This window comes from Schistocerca gregaria, chromosome 8 (genome assembly GCF_023897955.1).
Source record: "Schistocerca gregaria isolate iqSchGreg1 chromosome 8, iqSchGreg1.2, whole genome shotgun sequence".
Taxonomy (NCBI): Eukaryota; Metazoa; Arthropoda; class Insecta; order Orthoptera; family Acrididae; genus Schistocerca; species Schistocerca gregaria.
This window is the reverse complement of record NC_064927.1, coordinates 410560383-410583813: the sequence shown is the minus strand read 5'-3', so window position 1 is coordinate 410583813 and position 23431 is coordinate 410560383. Positions and strand designations below refer to the sequence as shown.

General features: G+C 39.7%; 1 protein-coding gene across 1 annotated transcript in view; it reads left to right on the top strand.

Annotated features, from left to right (window-relative positions):
• Positions 1 to 21997, top strand: part of LOC126284092 (activating signal cointegrator 1 complex subunit 3) — a 223304-nt gene extending 201307 nt beyond the window's left edge. The window contains exons 34-37 of the mRNA XM_049982741.1: positions 343 to 511; positions 11777 to 12064; positions 15600 to 15951; positions 21629 to 21997. Coding sequence (XP_049838698.1) covers positions 343 to 511; positions 11777 to 12064; positions 15600 to 15951; positions 21629 to 21807 — 988 coding nt within the window. The 3' untranslated portion in view covers positions 21808 to 21997. The remainder of the gene's footprint in view (positions 1 to 342; positions 512 to 11776; positions 12065 to 15599; positions 15952 to 21628) is intronic.
• The last annotated feature ends 1434 nt before the right edge of the window (positions 21998 to 23431 follow it).

Here is a 23431-nt window from a genome sequence, read left to right as displayed (position 1 = left end):
TCACTAAAATCAATGGCTAAGTAATGACCTTCAAAAAGTTAGAAATCTTGTTTTAAGAGCTCCACTCCGACATAAATTTTCATTCGGCACAAGATATGAATAGCATTACATCGTCAAGATTATCTGACCAGTTTTCGATTCTATCACTTCATGTTACTACATCTTCTTATATTTTATTGTAATGGATCCATTCATTTTAATTCAGTAAATCTTAATCGGACAATAAGAAGGAAGTTTGTAAACAGTACAGTACTGTCCACTGATAATTGTGCTTTTCCAGTTGTGTGCAGTTATAGAGATAACATGGAATTTCTCTCACAATGGCTGCTACCTTCTCTGCAGAGACCTGGCAAAGAGCTGCCCGCTGCCTGTGGATGGCACATCCCTGGACTCCCCTCACACCAAGACACTGCTACTGCTGCAGGCCCACTTCTCCAGGCTGCACCTGCCATGCGCTGACTACCACACCGACCTCAAGTCCGTGCTCGACCAGGCACTCAGGATCATGCAGGTGGGAATCCATTTCCGAGCATTGATGAACAGGCTTTTCACATCCCTGCACCCATAGCTGTGTTAAATTTCTTGTAAGACATTGAAATGTAATTTATTTGAAATAACTCTGCTTCATTGGTTGTTAGCTTATTGACCCCTTTGGCATCACACAAAATTTATATACTTCTGTTTGCAACCATGTCGCAATCCACACAGTGGATTGTAACAGAATTTATAAAGGTTACCATAACAACTGTGTCATCAGGAAAGGCATCCAGCAACAAAATTAAACAATAAAATAAAATTTGCCAAGTCCTGAAAAAGCAGACCCCATACTAGATGAAATAAATGCTAGCGAAAAGAAAGAACAAAGAACAAAGGGCAAAGGATATTGAACACCAACTTCATTATTTATGAAAACCTTTATCGTCAACTCTGAAATTTATTGATATGATTAAATTCCAGCAGTAAATGAATAGTGAACATTGGGACATTATTAACACAGATTAAATTAGATTAGAGCATAGGCAATTAAAAGTTGTAGTGAAAAAAATCTGTAGCATGTAACATCAACCAAATTTTGCTAGAGAAGCCTTTACGTGGTAGGTACAAAAAAAATTGAAGAAAAAAAAACTGAATTTGGGATATAGACAATCCTTCAGCTCAAGAAAAAGGAAGTAATAGTTTCTCTTGCAACATTAAGGAGCTCCCTAATTTCGAAGATAGTGTCCGTGTTATCTTTGGTTTATGTCTATTGTCCTGAAGCATTTTGGTCAGTAGAGGTTTCTTCTGTCTTCAGTTATGCTGATACCCAATTTATTTCTTACTGTCAATTCTTGTGGCTCCAGGTATTTCCATTACATGTGCTACCATCACGTAGCTACTGTAATGTTGTCTACATAAGTCCAACTGTTTCTTTGAATCCTCCCTCCCACCCCCCACCCCACCCCACCCCACCGCAGCGCTCCCCTCCCCCATAACAGTGATTTATTTATTTTTGTTTATTTATTTATGATGTAAATAAAATAGAAAGAAACTTCCACATGGGAAAAATATATTAAAAACAAAGATTCCAAGACTTACCAAGCGGGAAAACGCCGGCAGACAGGCACAAGTACAAAACACACAAACACACACACAGAATTACTAGCTTTCGCAACCGATGGTTGCTTCTTCAGGAAGGAGAGGGAAAGACGAAAGGATGTGGGTTTTAAGGGAGAGGGTAAGGAGTCATTCCAATCCCGGGAGCGGAAAGACTTCCCTTAGGGGGAAAAAAAGGACAGGTGTACACTCGCGCGCGCACACACACACACACACACACACACACACACACACATATCCATCTGCACAGACACAGACACAAGCAGACATATTTAGGCAAAGACTCTTTTCTGCCTCCATTTAGTACTTCTGGCCTTTTTTTACCCAGTCTTTTCTTCAGTCTCAGCAATTGTTTTGATGTTGTTCAACAGCTTCAGTAGATTTATTCCACAAATAGGATATTGCATTTTCTAAATCTTCATGAATTCTTACATTAGATGCAGCAGAGATTATTCTGAAAAGGTGGTATCCACCACATGTGTTACTGCCCATTTATCTACTATATTTCACCTCGTTGGCTTTGTTGACGTTTCACTGGGCCCTGTTAATGGTTAATTACGTAAGGTACATGTGTTGTGCCATGGCGTTGCAATCGCAGTTTCAACAGTCTTACGCTGCCATCATCTAATCTTACGGAACTCGCTATAAAACAGCCATGTTACATTCTATGAAGTCAAAGCATAAAAGGCACTTCTCATGCACTCGATAAAAATCCAATCAATAAAACACACAGATTATAAAAAGCACACAGTTAAAATCCTCGTTTCGTCCGTGTGTGCTCGTGGTGAATATGATTCTCACAAGCTTGCCACACGGCACTATGATGCCAGTGGAGTGTCTGCCCCGGGCACGCATGGATGAAACGAGGATTTTAACTGTGTGCTTTTTTATAATCTGTGTGCATTTTACCAGCTGTGTGTAGTTTATCAAGTGAGTTTTTATCAAGATGTGAATGAGGAGTGCCTTTTATGCTTTGACTTCATGTAATGTAACGTGGCAGTTTTATAGCAAGTTCCACAAGATCAGATGATGGCAGCATAAGACTGTTGAAACTGGTCATCTTGGAGCAATAAAAGTGTCTATACTGTGATCATGATATACAAAATGTGTTCATTGTCAGTGGTTAATTAGTTATACAAGTTTCATTCACTTGAAACCTGGTCAACGTGTCAACCTTTGCCTTACACGTAAGGTGGCACCACGTAACTGCGGGTATGGTGGCACCATCTGTTGGTAGAGAGACCAACATGTGCGCACCGTTTGATGTTGCATAGCGGCATTGAGGTTTCATGCCGAAGAGAAGGTGGTCACACAAGTTATCGTCCACAACCGAACACGCAGGCGAGAAAGCAGAAACAACGAGGAGTGATTCGATTTTTGGCAGCGGAGAGAGTTGGAGGCTATAAAATGTATCAACAGATGAAGGCTGTGTACAGTGAGTAGAGTCTGAAGTCATTCAAGTGTTGTGGAATGGCGCAAACAATTCGTTGAGGGGCGCATGCCACTAGAAGACATTGCTTGTCCTGGACAAGTTCATTGTGTCATCACACCGGAAATGGTTGCAGAATTGAATGCTTTAGTCATGTGCTTGGACCTCTAAAACAAGCTATTCGCGGACATTGGTTCACAATGGACGATGAAGAATGTGACTGGGTCTAAGCCTGGATCCATTAGCTTCTTCAAGGAAGGAATTGACTGGCTAGTGTCACAATGGGATAAATGTGGCAACAGTTTTGGCGACCATTTTTGATAATGTGTACTGTGTATAACTACATTTTTGAGTTAATAAATCGTTACCGTTAGCTACTTTACACTTGTAAATCGTCTCCATGACTCCATTGTTATCATAGTTTTGCAGCCACAAGTTTTACAGTTGATATTAAAGTTTCTTGTTGTTGTTGTTATTGTTGTGGTCTTCAGTCCTGAGACTGGTTTGATGCAGCTCTCCATGCTACTATATCCTGTGCAAGCTTCTTCATCTCCCAGTACCTAGTGCAACCTACATCCTTCTGAATCTGCGTAGTGTAGTCATCTCTTGGTCTCTCTCTATGATTTTTACCCTCCACACTGCCCTCCAATACTAAATTGGTAATCCCTTGATGCCTCAGAACATGTCCTAGCAACCGATCCCTTCTTCTGGTCAAGTTCTGCCACAAACGTCTCTTCTCCCCAATCCTATTCAATACTTCCTCATTAGTTATGTGATCTACCCATCTAATTTTCAGCATTCTTCTGTGGCACCATATTTCGAAAGCTTCTATTCTCTTCTTCTCCAAACTATTTATTGTCCATGTTACACTTCCATACATGGCTACACTCCATACAAATTCTTTCAGAAATGACTGCCTGACACTGAAGTCTATACTCAATGTTAACAAATTTTTCTTCTTCAGAAACGCTTTCCTTGCCATTGCCAGTCTACATTTTATATCCTCTCTACTTCGACCATCATCAGTTATTTTGCTCCCCAAATAGCAAAACTCCTTTACTACTTTAAGTGTGTCATTTCCTAATCTAATTCCCTCAGCATCACCCGACTTAATTCGACTACATTCCATTATCCTCGTTTTGCTTTTGTTGATGTTCATCTTATATCCTCCTTTCAAGACACTATCCATTCCATTCAACTGCTCTTCCAAGTCCTTTGCTGTCTCTGACAGAATTACGATGTCATCGGCGAACCTCAAAGTTTTTATTTCTTCTCCATGGATTTTAATACCTACCCCGAATTTTTCTTTTGTTTCCTTTACTGCTTGCTCTATATAGAGATTGAATAACATCTGGGAGAGGCTACAACCCTGTCTTACTCCCTTCCCAACAACTGCTTCCCTTTCATGTCCCTCAACTCTTATAACTGCCATCTGGTTTCTGTACAAATTGTAAATAGCCTTTTGCTCCCTGTATTTTTCCCCTGCCACCTTTAGAATTTGAAAGAGAGTATCCCAGTCAACATTGTCAAAAGCTTTCTCTAAGTCTACGAATGCTCGAAACGTAGGTTTGCCTTTCCTTAATCTTTCTTCTAAGATAAGTCGTAAGGTCAGTATTGCCTCACGTGTTCCAACATTTCTACGGAATCCAAATTGATCTTCCCCGAGGTCGGCTCCTACTAGTTTTTCCATTCGTCTGTAAATAATTCGAGTTAGTATTTTGCAGCCGTGGCTTATTAAACTGATTGTTCGGTAATTTTCACATCTGTCAGCACCTGCTTTCTTTGGGATTGGAATTATTATATTCCTCTTGAAGTCTGATGGTATTTCGCCTGTCTCATACATCTTGCTCACCAGATGGTAGAGTTTTGTCAGGACTGGCTCTCCCAAGGCCGTCAGTAGTTCCATTGGAATGTTGTCTACTCCGGGGGCCTTGTCTCAGCTCAGGTCTTTCAGTGCTCTGTCAAACTCTTCACGCAGTATCGTATCTCCCATTTCATCTTCATCCACATCCTCTTCCATTTCCATAATATTGTCCTCAAGTACATCGCCCTTGTATAGACCCTCTATATACTCCTTCCACCTTTCTGCTTTCCCTTCTTTGCTTAGAACTGGGTTTCCATCTGAGCTCTTGATGTTCATACAAGTGGTTCTCTTTTCTCCAAAGGTCTCTTTAATTTTCCTGTAGGCAGTAACTATCTTACCCCTAGTGAGATAAGCCTCTACATCCTTACATTTGTCCTCTAGCCATCCCTGCTTACCCATTTTGCACTTCCTGTCGATCTCATTTTTGAGACGTTTGTATTCCTTTTTGCCTGCTTCATTTACTGCATTTTTATATTTTCTCCTTTCATCAATTAAATTCAATATTTCTTCTGTTACCCAAGGATTTCTACTAGCCCTCGTCTTTTTACCTACTTGATTATCTGCTGCCTTCACTACTTCATCCCTCAAAGCTACCCATTCTTCTTCTACTGTATTTGTTTCCCTCATTCCTGTCAATTGTTCCCTTAAGCTCTCCCTGAAACTCTGTACAACCTCTAGTTCTTTCAGTTTATCCAGGTCATATCTCCTTAAGTTCCCTCCTTTTTGCAGTTTCTTCAGTTTTAATCTACAGGTCATAACCAATAGATTGTAGTCAGAGTCCACATCTGCCCCTGGAAATGTCCTACAATTTAAAACCTGGTTCCTAAATCTCTGTCTTACCATTATATAATCTATCTGATACCTTTTAGTATCTCCAGGGTTCTTCCACGTATACAACCTTCTTTCATGATTCTTAAACCAAGTATTGGCTATGATTAAGTTGTGCTCTGTGCAAAATTCTGCCAGGCGGTGTCCTCTTTCTTTTTATAGCCCCAATCCATATTCACCTACTACGTTTCCTTCTCTCCCTTTTCCTACACTCGAATTCCAGTCACCCGTGACTATTAAATTTTCGTCTCCCTTCACTATCTGAATAATTTCTTTTATTTCATCATACATTTCTTCCATTTCTTCGTCATCTGCAGAGCTAGTTGACATATAAACTTGTACTACTGTAGAAGGTGTGGGCTTCGTATCTATCTTGGCCACAATAATGCGTTCACTATGCTGTTTGTAGTAGCTTACCCGCATTCTTATTTTCCTATTCATTATTAAACCTACTCCTGCATTACCCCTATTTGATTTTGTGTTTATAACCCTGTAGTCACCTGACCAGAAGTCTTGTTCCTCCTGCCACTGAACTTCACTAATTCCCACTATATCTAACTTCAACCTATTCATTTGCCTTTTAAAATTTTCTAACCTACCTGTTTGATTAAGGGATCTGACATTCCACGCCCCGATGCGTAGAACGCCAGTTTTCTTTCTGATGATAACGACATCCTCTTGAGTAGTCCCCGCCCGGAGATCCGAATGGGGGACTATTTTACCTCCGGAATATTTTACCCAAGAGGACGCCATCATCATTTAATCATACAGTAAAGCTGCATGCCCTCGGGAAAAATTACGGCCGTAGTTTCCCCTTGCTTTCAGCCGTCCGCAGTACCAGCACAGCAAGGCCGTTTTGGTTATTGTTACAAGGCCAGATCAGTCAATCATTCAGACTGTTGCCCTTGCAACTACTGAAAAGGCTGCTGCCCCTCTTCAGGAACCACACATTTGGCTGGCCTCTCAACAGATACCCCTCCGTTGTGGTTGCACCTACGGTACGGCTATCTGTATCGCTGAGGCACGCAAGCCTCCCCACCAACGGCAAGGTCCATAGTTCATGGGGGTTTCTTGTATCGAGCAGAAAATTGAGTAAATTAGAAAATAAATATTCCAAGGAGTAGAAATAACTGATCATTGTATGTTTAGGAGATTGAAAATGTTGCTGAGCTATCTGAAAATGTTTATCCTCAGAGCTAACTGACTAAAGAAAAACCACATACGCATGATTACATAGCTGTTCTGACCAGCTATACTTTCCTGACACTTCTGCCCCACTGTGGTGAAGGGTTGAGTCAGGTAGAATGAGTGAGAGGAGCAAAGAGGGGAGAAACCCAATCATGGACAGATGAGCTGCATGTGGCAAATGATTAAGTGATGAAAGGGGGTGGGGAGTAGAACAGATGAAGAGGGAGATTGAGGGAAGAACAGTGTGGGTGTAAACAGAGAGAGGGGGGGGGGGGGGGGTAGGTGTGTGCAGTAAAGAGATGGGTATGACTGTGGAGAAGGGCTTAGAAAAGTGTGAGACCAGATGAATTGTGAGATCAGAGGGTGTGTGGTGAAACCGGATCCTGGTGCTGGGGGGAATGACACAGATGGAATGGCTTGTGAAGCAGCCACATAAGTTGAGCGTGTTATGTACATTCAGTGACATGTTCTGCTGAGCAGAGCTGATACATGACATCATTGGTTTCACAGGTGGCCCTGCTTCTGATGGGGTAGGGTATAGTTATATCAGGAGTGGAGTTAGTTTTGCTGGGTGGGTGCATCAAAGAGATCTTGTACCTGTGTCTTCCACAAGGCTATGACCCATGTGGGGGTGGGTGTGTGTGTGGCATAGGGGTGGATCAGCATATTTAATCAGTGTGTGCCAAAATGAGGAAATGTTGTCCTGTTCCTCACCAAATCTTCCAATGAGAATTTAAATTACTGTTTCTTTTATAATGTATCAATTAAGAAAGAAGAGTTCTCGGGCGTCTTACTGGATCATGTGGTCCTTGGTGATTGTTATTCGGCTCCCGTTTTCGTCATATATATGTTGACCATTACCCCTTCCAACATGACACTCCTATCACAATCAGGCTTGTTGTGACTGACTTTGAAATCTGGTCTCCATTGTCTGCATTGTCATTGCAGGGTGCACACCTCAATGTACACGAATGCTTTTATTTTTCTAGGCTCAGTACGGGGTTCCAGAACTGACACAGTTGTAGGCCACTATTATTATTAAGTAGACCATCTTGGACCATAACTCCAGTGGCCTCTTAAATTATGCAATCTGAAAAGTGCTTTAGTATTTTGGTGTGGTTGTATTCCATAGTATGGTCAGTTTTTATACTATGGTCAGCCACAACTGATTTGGTGGTCTGGCATACCTATAAAACAGCGCAAAGGGAAGAACACAGGTTGTTAGTGTGCATTGTGTTTGTTGGCAATACATCCAGAAAACTGGCAGGATATTGAAGCGACATAATATTAAATGTATTTTGTCCACCCCTAAAACCTTGGCACTGCCAGGTGCAGTGAAGGATTGTATAGGCCTTTGCAAACCAGGAGTCTGTCACATCCCCTACCAGTGTGAAAAAACATATGTTGGGGAAACTGTATGCACAGTAGAAGAGAGTTGCCGTGAACATAGATGCCACACTAAATTATGCCAGGTCACCAAACCAGCCATGGCTGACCAGAATATAAAAATTGGCCATACTATGGATTCCAACAACACCAAAATACGAAGGCAGTCTTCCTCCTCCTGGGACTGCTTGATAAATAACTCCACTGAAATTAAGATCCAAGATGGTCTGATTATAAAGATAGTGCCCTATGACTGAGTCAGATGTGGAGCCCTGCACTGAACACTGAAAATCAAAGGCTTTCCTGTACAGTGAGTTCTGGACCCAACAGTGGCAGCGCATGCTCTGGAGACTAGCATTCAGAGCTGGGTACCATTACTTTCCCCCACCCCCATCCCCCTACACCACCACCACCACAGTGACCACACAGATAGTTATAGGAGTAGGGTGTTGAAAGGACTAATGATATACCAATAGGAGCGGAGCAACAGTCATCAGGAATCACATGAAGATGGCACAGAGTCTGTTTGCTGAAATATTGTGGAGTAATTATGACATCAGCTGGCCACATACCTGAGAATTCTGTAAGTCACAGATATGCTGGGGAAACATCACCTCACATAACAAATAAGAGGTATTCTATACAACACAGCTAGAAACCTGTGTGATAAAGCTCAGCGTGTGTGTGTGTGTGTGTGTGTGTGTGTGTGTGTAATGCCACAAACAAATGTAAATGTAGAATGAGATTTTAACTCTGCAGCGGAGTGTGCGCTGATATGAAACTTCCTGGCAGATTAAAACTGTGTGCCGAACCGACACTGGAACTCAGGACCTTTGCCTTTCGCGGGCAAGTGCTCTACCATGTGAGCTACCCAAGAACAACTCACGCCCCGTCCTCATAACTTTACTTCTGCCAGTACCTCGTCTCCTACCTTGCAAGGTTCGCAGAAGAGCTTCTGTAAAGTTTGGAAGGTAGGAGACAAGGTACTGGCAGAAGTAAAGCTGTGAGGACGGGGCGTGAGTCGTGCTTGGGTATCTCAGTAGGTAGAGCACTTGCCCGCGAAAGGCAAAGATCCTGAGTTCGAGTCTCGACCCGGCACACAGTTTTAATCTGCCAGGAAGTTTCAAATGTAAATGTAGTTTTATGATAAATGACAGCCCACAGTAATTATGCCACTATACTGTGAGTAGATGTCTGCTGTGTCATTCTTCCGGCTGCATGAAAGCTTATTGGTCAGTTGTCACCTATAAACTTTTAATTTCTGTAGATTCATTGTGGGATCGGAACAGTGGCCAGTCAAATATTTATGAAGGAAAAACATCAAACAGCTGTATGTTTTGAGAAGTTATTTTATTTGGACAGTCAGTTCTGACATCTTATTAAGCCAATTTCAGGCCCCTGTGAAATCCATGTACAGACAATCGCAAGTACCAGTACTTGTGTACTGGAGCCATCAGTATCTCGGTACCGTGAATTCTACATTGATAGCACAAACAGTCCAGCCTAAAGTAGCAAGTCAAGGTCAAAATCAAATCCATACATGTTAAATGTAGATATAAAGTTCTAGGTAATCTCATGATATCCTTTGGACTCGAATTTGGGTGGACAATGGTTTAAATCCATGTCGGGACATCCTGATTTAGGTTTTCCATGATTTCCCTAAATCCCTTCATGCAAATACTGGGACCGTTCCTTTGAAATGACACAGTCAACTTCCTTTCCCATCCTTCCTTAATCCAAGGGGACAAATGACCTCACTGCTTGGTCTCCTCCCCCAAATGAACCAACCAACCAACTAAAAGACCCGCTAATAATGATGGTCTTATGATAAACTCAACCGTGTCTTTTCTTTTCTCTTCTCTGTTTATTCAGCTCCTTGTCCCCATTTCATTAATGGCAATGTAGTTAATTCCATGAAAAATGTGCTGTTGTTGCCTGCACTCTAAGAACTTTTTCTTATGATTCTCTTCCTTCTTGTCTGTTCTTTTTATGTGTGTGCAGCTACTGCAACCTACATCCGCCTGAACATGGTTACTATATTGAAACTTTGGTGTCCCTCAACAGTTTTTACTTCCAAGCATCCCTCCATTACCAAATAAACAATTCTTTGATTCCTTAAGATGTGCGCAATTAACCTATCCCAAATCAATCAATCTGTCAATTCTTTTTTTATCAGACTGTACCTCAAAGCTATTTTCTTCCTTATTTGATTCAATACAACTGCTTTAGTTTCTCAGTTTACTAATTTCATCTTCGTTATTCTTCTGCAACACAATAATTCAAGAATTTCTGATCACTTTCTGTCTGTACTATATTATTCATGTTCTAATTGTGTGCAAGGCTACGATTCAGACATATACTTTTATGAATGACTTCCTGATACTTAAGTTTAAATTGAGTGTCAATATTTTTCACTTTTCAAGGACAACTTTTCATGCTATTGCCAGACTGTGTTTCATATCCTCTTTAATTTTGCCTCTGTCAGTTATTTTTTTGCCCAAACTGAATACTTCACAAACGAAGAAAAGCAGTACCATATGATGGTGTCAATGCGACACAATTGGAGGCAGTTGACTTGTGTAGATTTGTGAATGTAGTAATTTGTAGGGTTATGAAATGGAATGATCACACAGGTTTAATTGTAGGTAAGGCTGGGGGTAGATTCAGTTCATTGGCAGGGTAGTGGAAAAACGTGGTAAGCCTGCAAAAGAGACTCCTTGCAAATCATTTGTGCAGCCCATCTTGGAATATTGCTCAAGTATGTGGAGCCCATACCAAATAGAATTAATTGAGAACACTGAACATGTGCCAGGAAGAAGTACAAATAGAATTGTCACAAGTTTGTGTGGCTCAAGAGATAGTGACACTGAGATGTTAGCAGGTGCTTGGAGGTCAATACTAGTTATCCTGATTAAGGCTGCTTATAAAGTTTTGTTCCCGTAGAAATTCTGAAGACAAGATCAGTCTACTTACAGCATATTTTATCATTCTAAATGTCTTCACACTGGTTTGTAGAGTATTTATGTCACTGTGGATTGAAACACTTCCATTATGTTTAATGTCACAAATTCTAATCTGATTCTGTCAGCATCACCATACTTTGTTGACATTCACCATATAAACTGTTGTCAAGAATTTGTGCTCTGTCTCTAAATGACTTCGTCAACGAGACACTCAGTCCCTAATATTTCTGTTTTCTTCCTGTCAGCATTGTCAACAACTAAATCTGTATTTAAAAATCACATAAATGTCAGTTTACTATTGTTGAATCTATTTTGTTAGATGAATTCCAGGACCTGTATTCCTTTGAATGTCCCTACATTTCTCTGGAATCCTGAATGATCTTCTCCCAGGTTGGTTTCTACAAACTTCTTCCATTAATTAAAACAAACAAAAAATAATTGTTTGTGCCATCATGGTTTCATGTGATTTACATAAGATATATGGAATTATATATGCTGCTAACAATTCTGTTTTCTTTGGCACAGGCAATGATCGATATGGCTGCAGAGCAGGGCTGGCTGGCGACAGCACTCCGCCTGATGCAGCTGATGCAGATGGTTGTGCAGGCTCGCTGGCTGTCAGACAGTCCACTCACAACGCTCCCACACGTCGAACCGCAACACCTCTACCTGTTAGAAAAGCAGAGGCTGCCTCCTGCTCTGCGAAACCGCAACTTGCTCACGTTGCCGGGCTTGGCTTCTGCCGTCAGTCGTAACTACGAGTCGCTAGCGACAGTTCTTCGACCGGAACTTGAAGAGGGTCAGATTGAACAAGTATGACTTAGCTGTGTTCAGCTTAATTGTGAGAGATTAGCAGTATCAGTATTCTGCTATTGACCGAGAATCTGTTTATAATGAATTGCGGAAGTGCCTAAACATTTCCTGCTTTTAACTTACGGTTTGTCATGTAGTTTCTAACATCACTACACCATCAAGGTGTACATTCAAACAGAAGCAACACTGAAACACGTAGATTTGGCAGTGAGATGTGATGCTCCAGGCTCTTTTGTGTAATAAAATGACTTTAAATGCTTTTGATCTCAGTCTATAGCACCAGGTGAAAATATATTGTTGCTCATCACCATTCCTGTCCTAAGTAATAATAATAATATAATAATAATAATAATAATAACAATAACAATAATAATTATAATAATACGTAAGAAGCTTCATCACAGTTGCCACTGAAACATTCATAGGTTCTTGATTACTAATTTCTTTGATTTTGGAATGGGCCAGCACCTACCCCATGAATTGAAGGAGGAGAAGAAGAAATAAAATTTCATGATTTTTCATTGTTATAAAATTAATTACAATTAGTTTTATTACTTTACAATAATTTTTGCATAATTTATTGTATTACATTTTCTTAGCTTGGTTGTTTCACCTTGAAACACCTGTATTTCTCTCATAAAATGATCTTGATATGCCAAAATTCTAATTTATACATTCCTATTGATTATTAGTTTCATATTTGATTTTGCATGACTGCTGTTGTACTTCAACACTTGCTCACATGAATATAGTGACTGAAAACCATGTGTACAAGTTTCAGGATTCTGATATAAATTCAACTTTTATATAGAAATTGTCAACTTCCATTCTGTGAACAATGAAGTACACTATACTTGCATATTTTTATTAGACATTATTAATCTCACGAACTACAGACTGAAGCAAAATCCTTTAACTAGTAACCAAACATATCAGTTATCTATTCAAAACTGCACGACAATGCCAAAAGCCTGAAAAAGACAAGCTATATGTTTCAGAAATAGGCGTGTATCAGACCATTTAATAAACTTAATTTCGAATACATCTTTATGGCAAAGCTGAGAAAATTACTTTCAAAGTTACAGTCTGCTTTAAATTCTTTGACACATGATGTTTAATGTCCAAAACTGTTACGTTGCCCAACAAATGCTGTCTGCAGACAAATGCCCCAGTTCTTTCCATTCCATGCTATAGAGAATCACTTTAAAGTCTCTCTCTATCTCCTAAGAAAATCATATAAAATAACCTGAAATTCGGGTGTGATACTGACCTCTCTAATGCATCTAAACATGTCAAAAATCTCTTAATAATTTAATGTAGGCCCAGAAATTGTAATACTGCTCAGTTGATTGCAGCTGTTCCTGGACAGGAAAATTTCAAACTTATCATAGAATAACTCAAAAGACATGAAAATTACTGAGATACTTTTTTTTGTAAGGTATGAAGTTCAAAGTCACTCTGTCCTACAAATATTATGAAAAAAATTCACATGTGTTACAGACCTCTCTAGTGTAGCTAAGCATTGCAAAAATCCATTCTTACTTTCAATAAGGGCCCGAGTTACATCTTTTCTTGAAAAAGGTACAATTTCCACTCCTGCAAAAGTTTTCTTCATGAGTTTTGTGCAGTGAAAGTGTCAGAACAGTTGGAACCAATTTTACCAGTAAATCCCTGTTAGTGTATTGTAGGAGAGAGAAGTCTGGCTGGCTCTCTTGTCTAATGCCAATCACAGTGGAAGCTCATTTAACCACAGCAGGTTGTCTGGTAGGTCATCCAGATTATCAAAGATTTAAATAATCTACAAATTCAGAAAAAAATTACAATGACATTTGTAAAATGCCATAAACAAACTTGTTATATCTATTTTCAGGCAAACATACAATTTATACATTATTTTCTCATACTTTTTTGACCAGAAATTGGGGGAAATAAAAAACAATCAGTGCATTTGTAAGCTTAAACTGACAGAAGCATATTACTGAGCTTCTCAAACAATTAACTTCAGCTATTTTTTCTCTTTGTATAACTTCTAATCTTGAAAACAATTGAATTAACCTCCTGAAATATTTTGCATATTTCCACTCAATAATGTATTGCAGAATGATTTCATGGGGTAACTCACCACTGTGAGATAAAGTATTGGTTGCACAAAAGCGAGCATTAAGAATATCATGTGGTCTTCATCCATGGACGTCATGAAGGTACCTCTTCAAGGAGCTAGACATTTTAACTGCACCATCACAATACGTATATTTGCTAATGAAATTTGTCACAAATAATCCACAACAATTTGGGAAGAACAGTACAACACTAAAGGAAAAAAATGAACTTTATTAACATTGTTAAAGTTATCTTTGGCTCAGAAAGGAGTTCAACATGCAACAACAAAAATCTTTGATCATTTTCACAAGGACATAAAATATCTAACAGGTAGCAAAGTAAATTTTAAATCTAACCTAAAATGATTTCTCAAGGACAACTCCTTCTATTCCATGGACAAATTTCTTTTCAAAACAGGCAGCTAGTTAAAAATCTTGTTTTTAAGTGTATTTGTATGAGCAGAACTAAAAACTATTGGGTTCATTAGTGTTAATACTGACCATGTATATGTATTCCGTAAACTGACTCATTACACATCATTTTGATACAAGATTTGTTCAAGTAATCTGTGCTACATGTAACTAACTCACTAATTTTTAGACCCAGAAATAATAACATTTAGACCCAGAACTAATCAGCAAGTTTCTCTTGGACCAATTAATATGTCATTTATGTGCAACACAATCACATGGGCATTTTGCTGCTGTTTATTTGACCAGAGCTGTCTCTGCCTGGCATTTCAAGTAAACCATTATTTTGTTAAGCTGTGTTGTTGCCTCTGTATGTGCCATAATGCCATTAGACTGAGTGCCACCTCCGGCTCATTCATCGTCACTACTGTCATTGTTATTTTGCAGCCAATCATTTACATCTATGTGAGCAGCCTGTGTGTTGATGGACCTTCCTTCTGAATTATCAAATAGTGTACACAGTTACTAAACAAACTATCCAGATTAATTAATTCTGTGACATTATCACAGTTTTGGAGATTAAACATCATGTGCCAAATAGTTTAAGTCAGACTGTAACTTTAAATGTAATTTCCTCAGATTGGCCATAAAGATGTATGCGACCCTAAGTTTACTAAATGGCCTGATACATGCCTATTTCTGAAACATATAACTTGTCTGTTTAGGATTTTGGCATGGACATGTAGTTTTGAATAAATAACTGGTATGTTTGGTAACTAGCTAGAGGATTTTGCCTCAGTCTGTATTTGTCAAAATTAATCAGACTGTGATGCATATTGTTGCCATGTCATTCATTGAAAACACACACACACACACACACACACACACACAGAGAGAGAGAGAGAGAGAGAGAGAGAGAGAGAGAGAGAGAGAGAGAGAGAGAGGGGGGGGGGGGGGGGGGGGAAGGAGGCGGCCGCAATGGTTCCTTGCTTGAATTTTAATATGCCTACCAATCCGTTTTGCAGGTCTACCAAGTTCTCACAGCACTACCTGTGCTGTCAGTGGATATGAGGCTCCGTGCAGGCAGCGAAGCGGAGCGCCCTCTGCCCTGTGCCCCTCAGCGCAGCCGGCATTCTGACTGGGCGCAATGCACAGCGGGATGTGAAGCCACTCTGTCTGTGAAGCTCAGGCGCGAGAACAGGGACAGTGGCAGCGGTCGGGCGCACTGCCCGCGATTCCCGCGGGGCAAGGATGAGGGCTGGATCCTTGTCCTGGGAGATGTGGAGCGGGGTGAACTTCTGGCACTCAAGAGGGTGGTGGGTGTCCGGGGGCGGCCATCACATCACCCTCTGGCTTTCCTGCTACCCAGCAAGCCAGGTCAGTAGCAGACCATCTGCATTTTCAGCTGTCGTGACGCGTGTACTATGGACAGCATAATTATGATGCTGGCACAGCAGCGTAGGCAGAGAAATATCTGAATAAAACATTTCCAACATTTATTTCATTTGCATAATACCAACAGGGCATTATTGCAAAGATAAGCAACTAATATTTACATAACTGTTTCTATTTTGTGTCATAGTTATGCACATATTCACATTTATTGATGATTAGTGTTAAACGCAGTGTTAATTTTCAAACCAGTTAATTTTGCTTCTAGCTGTGCAGGTGATATAGATAACGAAAGACTGTACAATGAAATAAAAGAAATTATTCAACTTGTCAGTGGAGATCAACATTTCATTGTGATGTGTGACTGGAAGTCAATAGTAGGAAAAGGAAGATCAGGAAAAATAGTAGGGAACAGGGGGCTAGGGGAGCATCTGTGTGGTAGAAATTTTGCATCGAGCATAACATAATAATTGCTAACTCTTGATTTAGAATTCATCAAAGATGATTTGATATGTGGAAAAAAACTAGTGACATTGGAAGATTCCAGATAAAATAAAATATGCTTTTGAAATCTCTGCTTTATGATTATATAAACTGCAAAATGTTTCCAGGGACAGATAGCACTGACTACAATTCATTGGTTATGAACTGCGGATTAAAACTGAAGTTATTTCAAGAAGGTAGGAAATGAAAGAGGTGGAACCTAGATAAATTTAAGGAACTGGAGGGTGTTGAAACTTTTAAAGGAAGCATTAGGCAACAATTGACAGACAGGAAGGGGACAAAATAGAAGACAAATGTGTAGCTTTGAGAGATGAAATACAAAAGCAGCAAGATATTAAATAGGCAAAAATACAAGGCCAAGTAGAATTGTTTTGATAACAAATGAGATATTGATTTTAACTGACAAAAAGAGAAAGTATAAAAATGCAGCAGCAAGGAGAATAGCAATGTCTAAAAAATGAGATTGACATAATGTGCAAAATGACAAAGCAAAAATGACTAGAGGAGACATGAAAAGCTGTAGAATTATGCATGACTAGGAAAGACAGATGGAAAACTAAAAAGACCCATGGAGAAAAGAAAAAAAGCTCAGATGGTAATATTACGAAAGGGAAGAGGAAATAGGTAGAGGCAGTTTGATATTGTGAGAAAATATAACAGAACACTGAAAGACGTAACTTAAAACAAAGTGGGGAATAGATGACTTTCCTGCATATTTATTGAGATCCTTGGCAAGACGATTTCACATCCTATGCTAAATATATGTGACAGACTTCAAGAATAATATAATAATTTCAATTCCAAAGGGGGACAGGTGTAAGTATTACAATACTATAAGTTATCATTGTAAAATAGTGACACTACTTATTTACAGATGAATGGAAAGACTGTTTAGAAGGCAATGTCAGAGAAGATCTCTTTGGGTTTTGAAGAAATGTAGATTCGACTGAGGCACAACTATCCTTCTTATAAGATAGGCTGAACACAAGCAAACCTATGTTTATATCATTTGTAGATTCAGAGAAAGGTTTTGGCAATGTGGACTGGGATATACTTTTTAAATTTTTGGAGGGCAGAAGAGTTATCTACAACTTGTACAGAAGCCAGATTGCAGTAATAAGAACTGAAGGACACAAAAGGGAGAAGTTGCTGAGAAAGGAGTTAGACATGGTTGTATATAGAAACTCAATAACAAGTTTCTTGTGTTGGCTATTTTTGCAGCAACTGTAATAAATCACAGTAGTTTGCAAGAAAAACACCTTTTGCATGCTGCACATTAAGTTTATTGTTATTGAACTTCCTCTTTTGTGACTGCAGCAGTTAAATAAAAAAAGGACTTGATGTGTAGCATGCAGAAGCCATTTTTCTTTTAAACTACTGCAATTTATAAAGAAGTAAGGTTTGGACACTGCTCTCACTGCATGTGAAAGTCTGCAGTTGTTCACTCGCATGGAGTATGTTCATCCAGGACATGCCACCTTAACATGTTTTCTTTTTAAACTTGCAACGTCAGAGTGCAGTCTGTTGAGATACTGCCAGGCCACCTATTCCCCAGTGTGGCCCTGAAGTAGTTCTTTTGTGGATTATGGTCAGTCACTGAGGTGTATGGTTCTTTCTTTCCACAGGTGAGGTCTTGTGAATTGTGGTGTATCAGGAAGGCTCTGTGTGGTACACAGAAAGCTTTTCCTAGATTTAAGTCATTCATAGGCTGACTGGTGGCCATATAGCAGGTTTATTTCTGAGGTTAATGACTTTGTTTTCTTGTGCTGCTTACCATTTAATGTCCTGTGGTGTAAAAGCAAGATAGTACAGGTTGTCTGTTGTTGGCTTCAGGTGTCCTGTTAATATGTGGCAAAATAGTTTGGAGCTTGTGTTAAAGTTGATTGCATTGGCCACTTTTGGTGCAATCAGAACAAAATGCACCAATTTACACTGAGGGAGGGGTAAAAATGCCGGACCCTAGCAAACAACGTACCATGGAACAAACTGCCTGTACCAGGAGGCAGGAGCCTAACAGGGATGCATAACTGAGTAGCAACACCTGTACCATGGTATTCCATACTCAAAGTCCATTTGCACAGACTCATCCTGTGGACCTCACCTGCCCTTATATGTAGTGCAGTTGTTCGTATGCTGCACTCCAACATATGAACTCTGATGACAAATTACTCTAACACAGCAACACCCTGGGTGAGCTTGGTACACCAGCAAAAGGAGAGCACACAAATCTGGTAAAGGTTTCATAGGTGTAGATTCATTGAAGCAGATGTGCAAAGCTATTAAGTCCATCCATCAGAATCCATGGAGCTCACGTGACCATAGCTACTTATGATTAACACGCCATACCACCGCAAACAAAACAGTTGCATATGAATTTACAATACTAAGCTGCCACAGCACTGCTACTGTGCGGCAAATCATTGATCCTATTTGGTGCACGGGACTTAAGACCCCAGTGTTAGGATAGTTCTGGATCTGCAGGCAGTAAGTAATGCGATACTCTCCAAAACATAAAATTATCTAAACCTGCCATTGCAACCAAGAGGTCATCAGCAACATAGTCGCAAGTCCAAGGCAGTAAACAATTATGTAGTTCACATCATCTAAGTCTGTTTAGGTTGTCACAGTCAACTATACTTTATCAATACCAATTAAAACATATGTATGTGTTACTTTTTGTGATCAGATGTTGTTAACTGAACTTGAACAAAAACAAAACTTATTATGCAATAGAGACTGAGCTGCCATTCAGTGCAGGTCCTACGTCTTCCAACACCTAATGCGTTCTCTATGAACAGTGGCTCATCGTTCCTGCTGCTAACTTTTCTGGGCTAAAGTGGTGTGTCATACAATCCACTTTAGGAACATTAATCTTTATCATAATATAGTGACATAACTCAAGTGCTCCAATGGAGACACTCTCAGAATGCTACTGAAATAATTTTCCGTACCTCCTGTCTCTACCAATATATAGTTCAATGATGGACTATTTTGCCTTTCTGTTCTGCACTGTCTTGAACTGTTCCACCTAGTTGAAGCCAAGGAGATGTCCACCCCTGAATTTTTGTTTTTGCCCCTGGCATCGCACTCAGTATTAGTGCCATGATCACCCACATTTTTTGTGCATATCTTCTCCCATTGCACAAAAAAGGTGGCTTCTTGTGGACACTGCCAGCTACCATGAATTCTGATTATTATGCTCAATCAGAAGTTGAATATCTCGTGATCCCATTCTCAGATAACATTGCACTTTCCACCGCTCTCACTTTAAAATAAAAATAGACATACATCAATATCTACATAGGTTTCCACCTGATTCCTCATCTTAATTACTGTTGAAATCTACTTAATGACTCTGAAATTGGCATGCACAGTGAGATGACACACCACAGCCATATCTCAAGTTGCAGCTCGGCAATAGCAGGAAAACATTAACATAAAAGTAAATTTGTTAACATCGAAATAGGAATCTTTTTGAAGATATCTCTTTGTTGTGTAGCTTTGTATGGAAGTGAAACAAGGAATAAACTGCTCAGACAAAAAAGAATAGAAGCTTTTGAAATCTGGTGCTTCAGAAGAACGCTCAAGATTAGATGGGCAGACCAGATCACTAATGAAGATATACTGAATCAAGTTAGGTAGAAAAGAAATTTATGGTACAACGAGACTTGAGTACAGTAGGCAGGTTTAGTTGGATGTGGGTTGCAGTAGTTAAATAGAGAGATAGAGGCTTTCACATTGTATACTAGCATGGAGAACTACATCAGACCAGTCTTCTCTGAAGACCTCAATAACTAGAATATTTATAGTCAAATTATTTAAAATTCTAATTAGCACTTTGTAACTGTTATATTTACGTAGTGCAAATAAATCACAGAACAGTAGACATGTCAAGTCATCAACAGGCTTACGAACAAGACTGAAAACTTTCCTAGCTTTCAGACAAATCCTTTTTCTAGCTAGAATTCTCTCTCTCTCTCTCTCTCTCTCTCTCTCTCTCTCTCTCTCTCTCACACACACACTGACTGACACACACACTCGCGCGCATGCTGGTTGTGTGCATATCTGTTTATACTATGACTCAAAATAGGATTTGTTCAAATCCTAGCAAAGCTTGATGTCTTATTAGTGTGCCTCTAAATGGCTCAAGCCTTTACTGTTTGATGAATTGTTACCTTTATTCCAAAATGACTAATATTCCATCAGAACTTATTGTACTGTGGTGCTAATAAGATTTTTAAAGGTTTTTTGCTTTACATTTTAACTCTAGTGATGTGTTTCTTGAGTGTATATAATGCTTCGAAAATGAGTGCTTCCTTTTCATCAAGTTTCCATTTGTTCCATATATTTTGGTTGTACTTTGATTTTCTTTCCAAATAAGTAAGAGTAAAAAATTACAATAATCTATGTTCATGGTTTTCTTCACTATTATCTACACACTTACTTTTGTATGATAACATGTCCTATCATGTTTCAGTAATGTTATTTTGTTGGTCCTAAAACTTACAAATCCTAGTTTTTACTTGCTGTGTTATAAAGTTCTTTCAAGTTGTAAATTTTAGTAAGCATTTACATAACATTGAAGTTCACAATTTGATATTGCTAATTTGATTAAAATATTCCCATAAACAGTATTTTTCTTTAAATTTTTGATTTTAAATAGCTTAAATTTCCATCTGAGTATTACTTAACAATACTGACGTTTAATTTTATTGACAATTTGATAATGTAATCATCCGACCACAAAATATATCATTAGCTTCCAAATTCATTTTTGTCTAGTTCCCAAATATATGTTCATAAAGTTGACAGAATTTTCCTGATATGTGATTTTATCAAATTAAATGTTATGAAAATGCATTATTACAATGCATTTGATTGTTTTTACATCATTTTTAGTCAGTTAGGACAATTACATGAAAAAGTGGAAACATCAGTCTCAATTAAAGTTGGAGTCAGTCTGGTACACAGTTTCATTAGCTTCGACATCTTCAACTACCCAGATGCCCTTGTGAATGGATACCGCCAACCTGTGGCTTAATGTCTAACTTATTCATTTACTGGAACTCTGTGTACTTTAACTGTTTAATACTATGCAGAACCTACATAACGCAGTGCTGTTTTCCTTGCCTAACACACACACCTTTTTGCTCGGCAGGCCGTACAATGCTGACTCTGTACGTGATGTCCGACAGCTACCTTGGCCTGGACCAGCAGTACGATATCCAGCTAAATGTTGTCCAGTCAGCAGAAAATTGTGGGAGTAATCCAGACAAGGAAGAAGCCACTAGTATTATTGCACATGAAAGTTCTTCTACCTCATGGGCTGACTCTTAAATTGTGTCCTGTTTCAAAAATATCTTATGTTCTTTATTTAAAGAATATACATGATATGATACCATGGCTGGTAATGACCGGCTTGATGTGTCTTCAAAACTGTGATATTGCCAATATATTGTTTCTCATCATATGAGTAAAACCAAATTACTGAATAATTTATTTTGAAAATAAAGAATGTTGTTTTGTCTTTTGTTGTTTTGATAGTCATTAGTCATGTACTGATGTCCATGTGGAATTTGGACTGGTGTTTACGTTTTATTAACAACAAAGTCAACCTTACTATTGTAACACTGCAGAAACACAATATTAGATTTCCCACCAACCAACTTTAAATCACTTCAACATAAATTAAAGAACACACACAATCAAGGGTTACATTAATGCAGTCTAACAGTGGAGTATTCCATAGTCACTAAAACATTAAAGCAGCTGAGGGCTGCTTGCTCACAGCAAGCACTGTGGCGTCTGTGCTGATGTGAGGCAGCCTCTTTAGAATGGCCATGGAGATGCGCACTGTTTAATTGTGCACTCACTGCACAGTGTTACAACACTCCTTCCCCTTGGGGAAAACTGTTCACTGTGGAGATGTCCTTGTCTTCATTAGAAAGGGATGACTGCTGAAGCAAGTGTCGTGCCTTCATAGGAGAATACGGTCTTAAATGGTGCAGGTGTTGACAGGCGTGATGCCCGTGCCCCCGCAACTGACCTCAAGGGAGCACTGGTGATGGAGACGTCATATTCATGTCCACTTCCAAGCACGCAATTGGTGATGAGGGCAGCAGAGAAGAGAAATGAGGGAGCGGTGGCAACGGACCACGGAGATGGAGGCGGCCTGGCACTAATTACTCCACCCAACAGCAGTGGTAGCACCCAAAACGAAGGTGGCACAGGAGCCAAGAGGGGCACGGACCACGCCACAGCATGGATGGTGGAAAGCAGATGGCACAGGTGGTCATGTGGGCGGCGGGTTCCCCAAGTCGTGTAGGTGGAGCTGGTGGTGGTGTTGAGGCACCAAGCCCCCTGAGTTGTGCGACACAGAGGTGGCCGTCACGGCAGTGATGGACAACCACCAGTATTAACTTAGGGAGCTGGCCAAACCAGCGGACTAAGCAGCGAAGCCTTGATGGAACCACTGCAAGGTGTGCAACGGCCGGTGACCGGGCATCAGTCAGAGCAGATGAATCAGCACACAGCCATGAAGCATCTCCGCCAGGCTGCGGTGGACAACTGGAGTGAAAGTATAGGAGCTCAAGAACCTGTCGAGGGCTTTTTCGGGAGAAGTCTGTGTCATGTATTTTTTCAGCTGAGTTTTGAAAGTATGGACCAGCCACTCAGCCTTACCATTTGACTTAGGATGAAGTGGAGGGACTGTAACATGCCAAATGCCACATTTGTAGAAAAATCTTCAAAATCCTGAGACTCAAATTGCAGACCATTGTCTGTCACAAGCAAATGTAACAATCCTCCTCAGGAAAAAGTCTTTGCAAGAGCCTTGACGTATCCGCTGTGGATGTGGACAGGCAATGACACACATAAGTAAATTTTGAGAAAGTGTCAACCACAACAAGCCAAAAGAAGTTAAAGAAGGGACCCACAAAATCAGTGTGAATACACTCTCAGC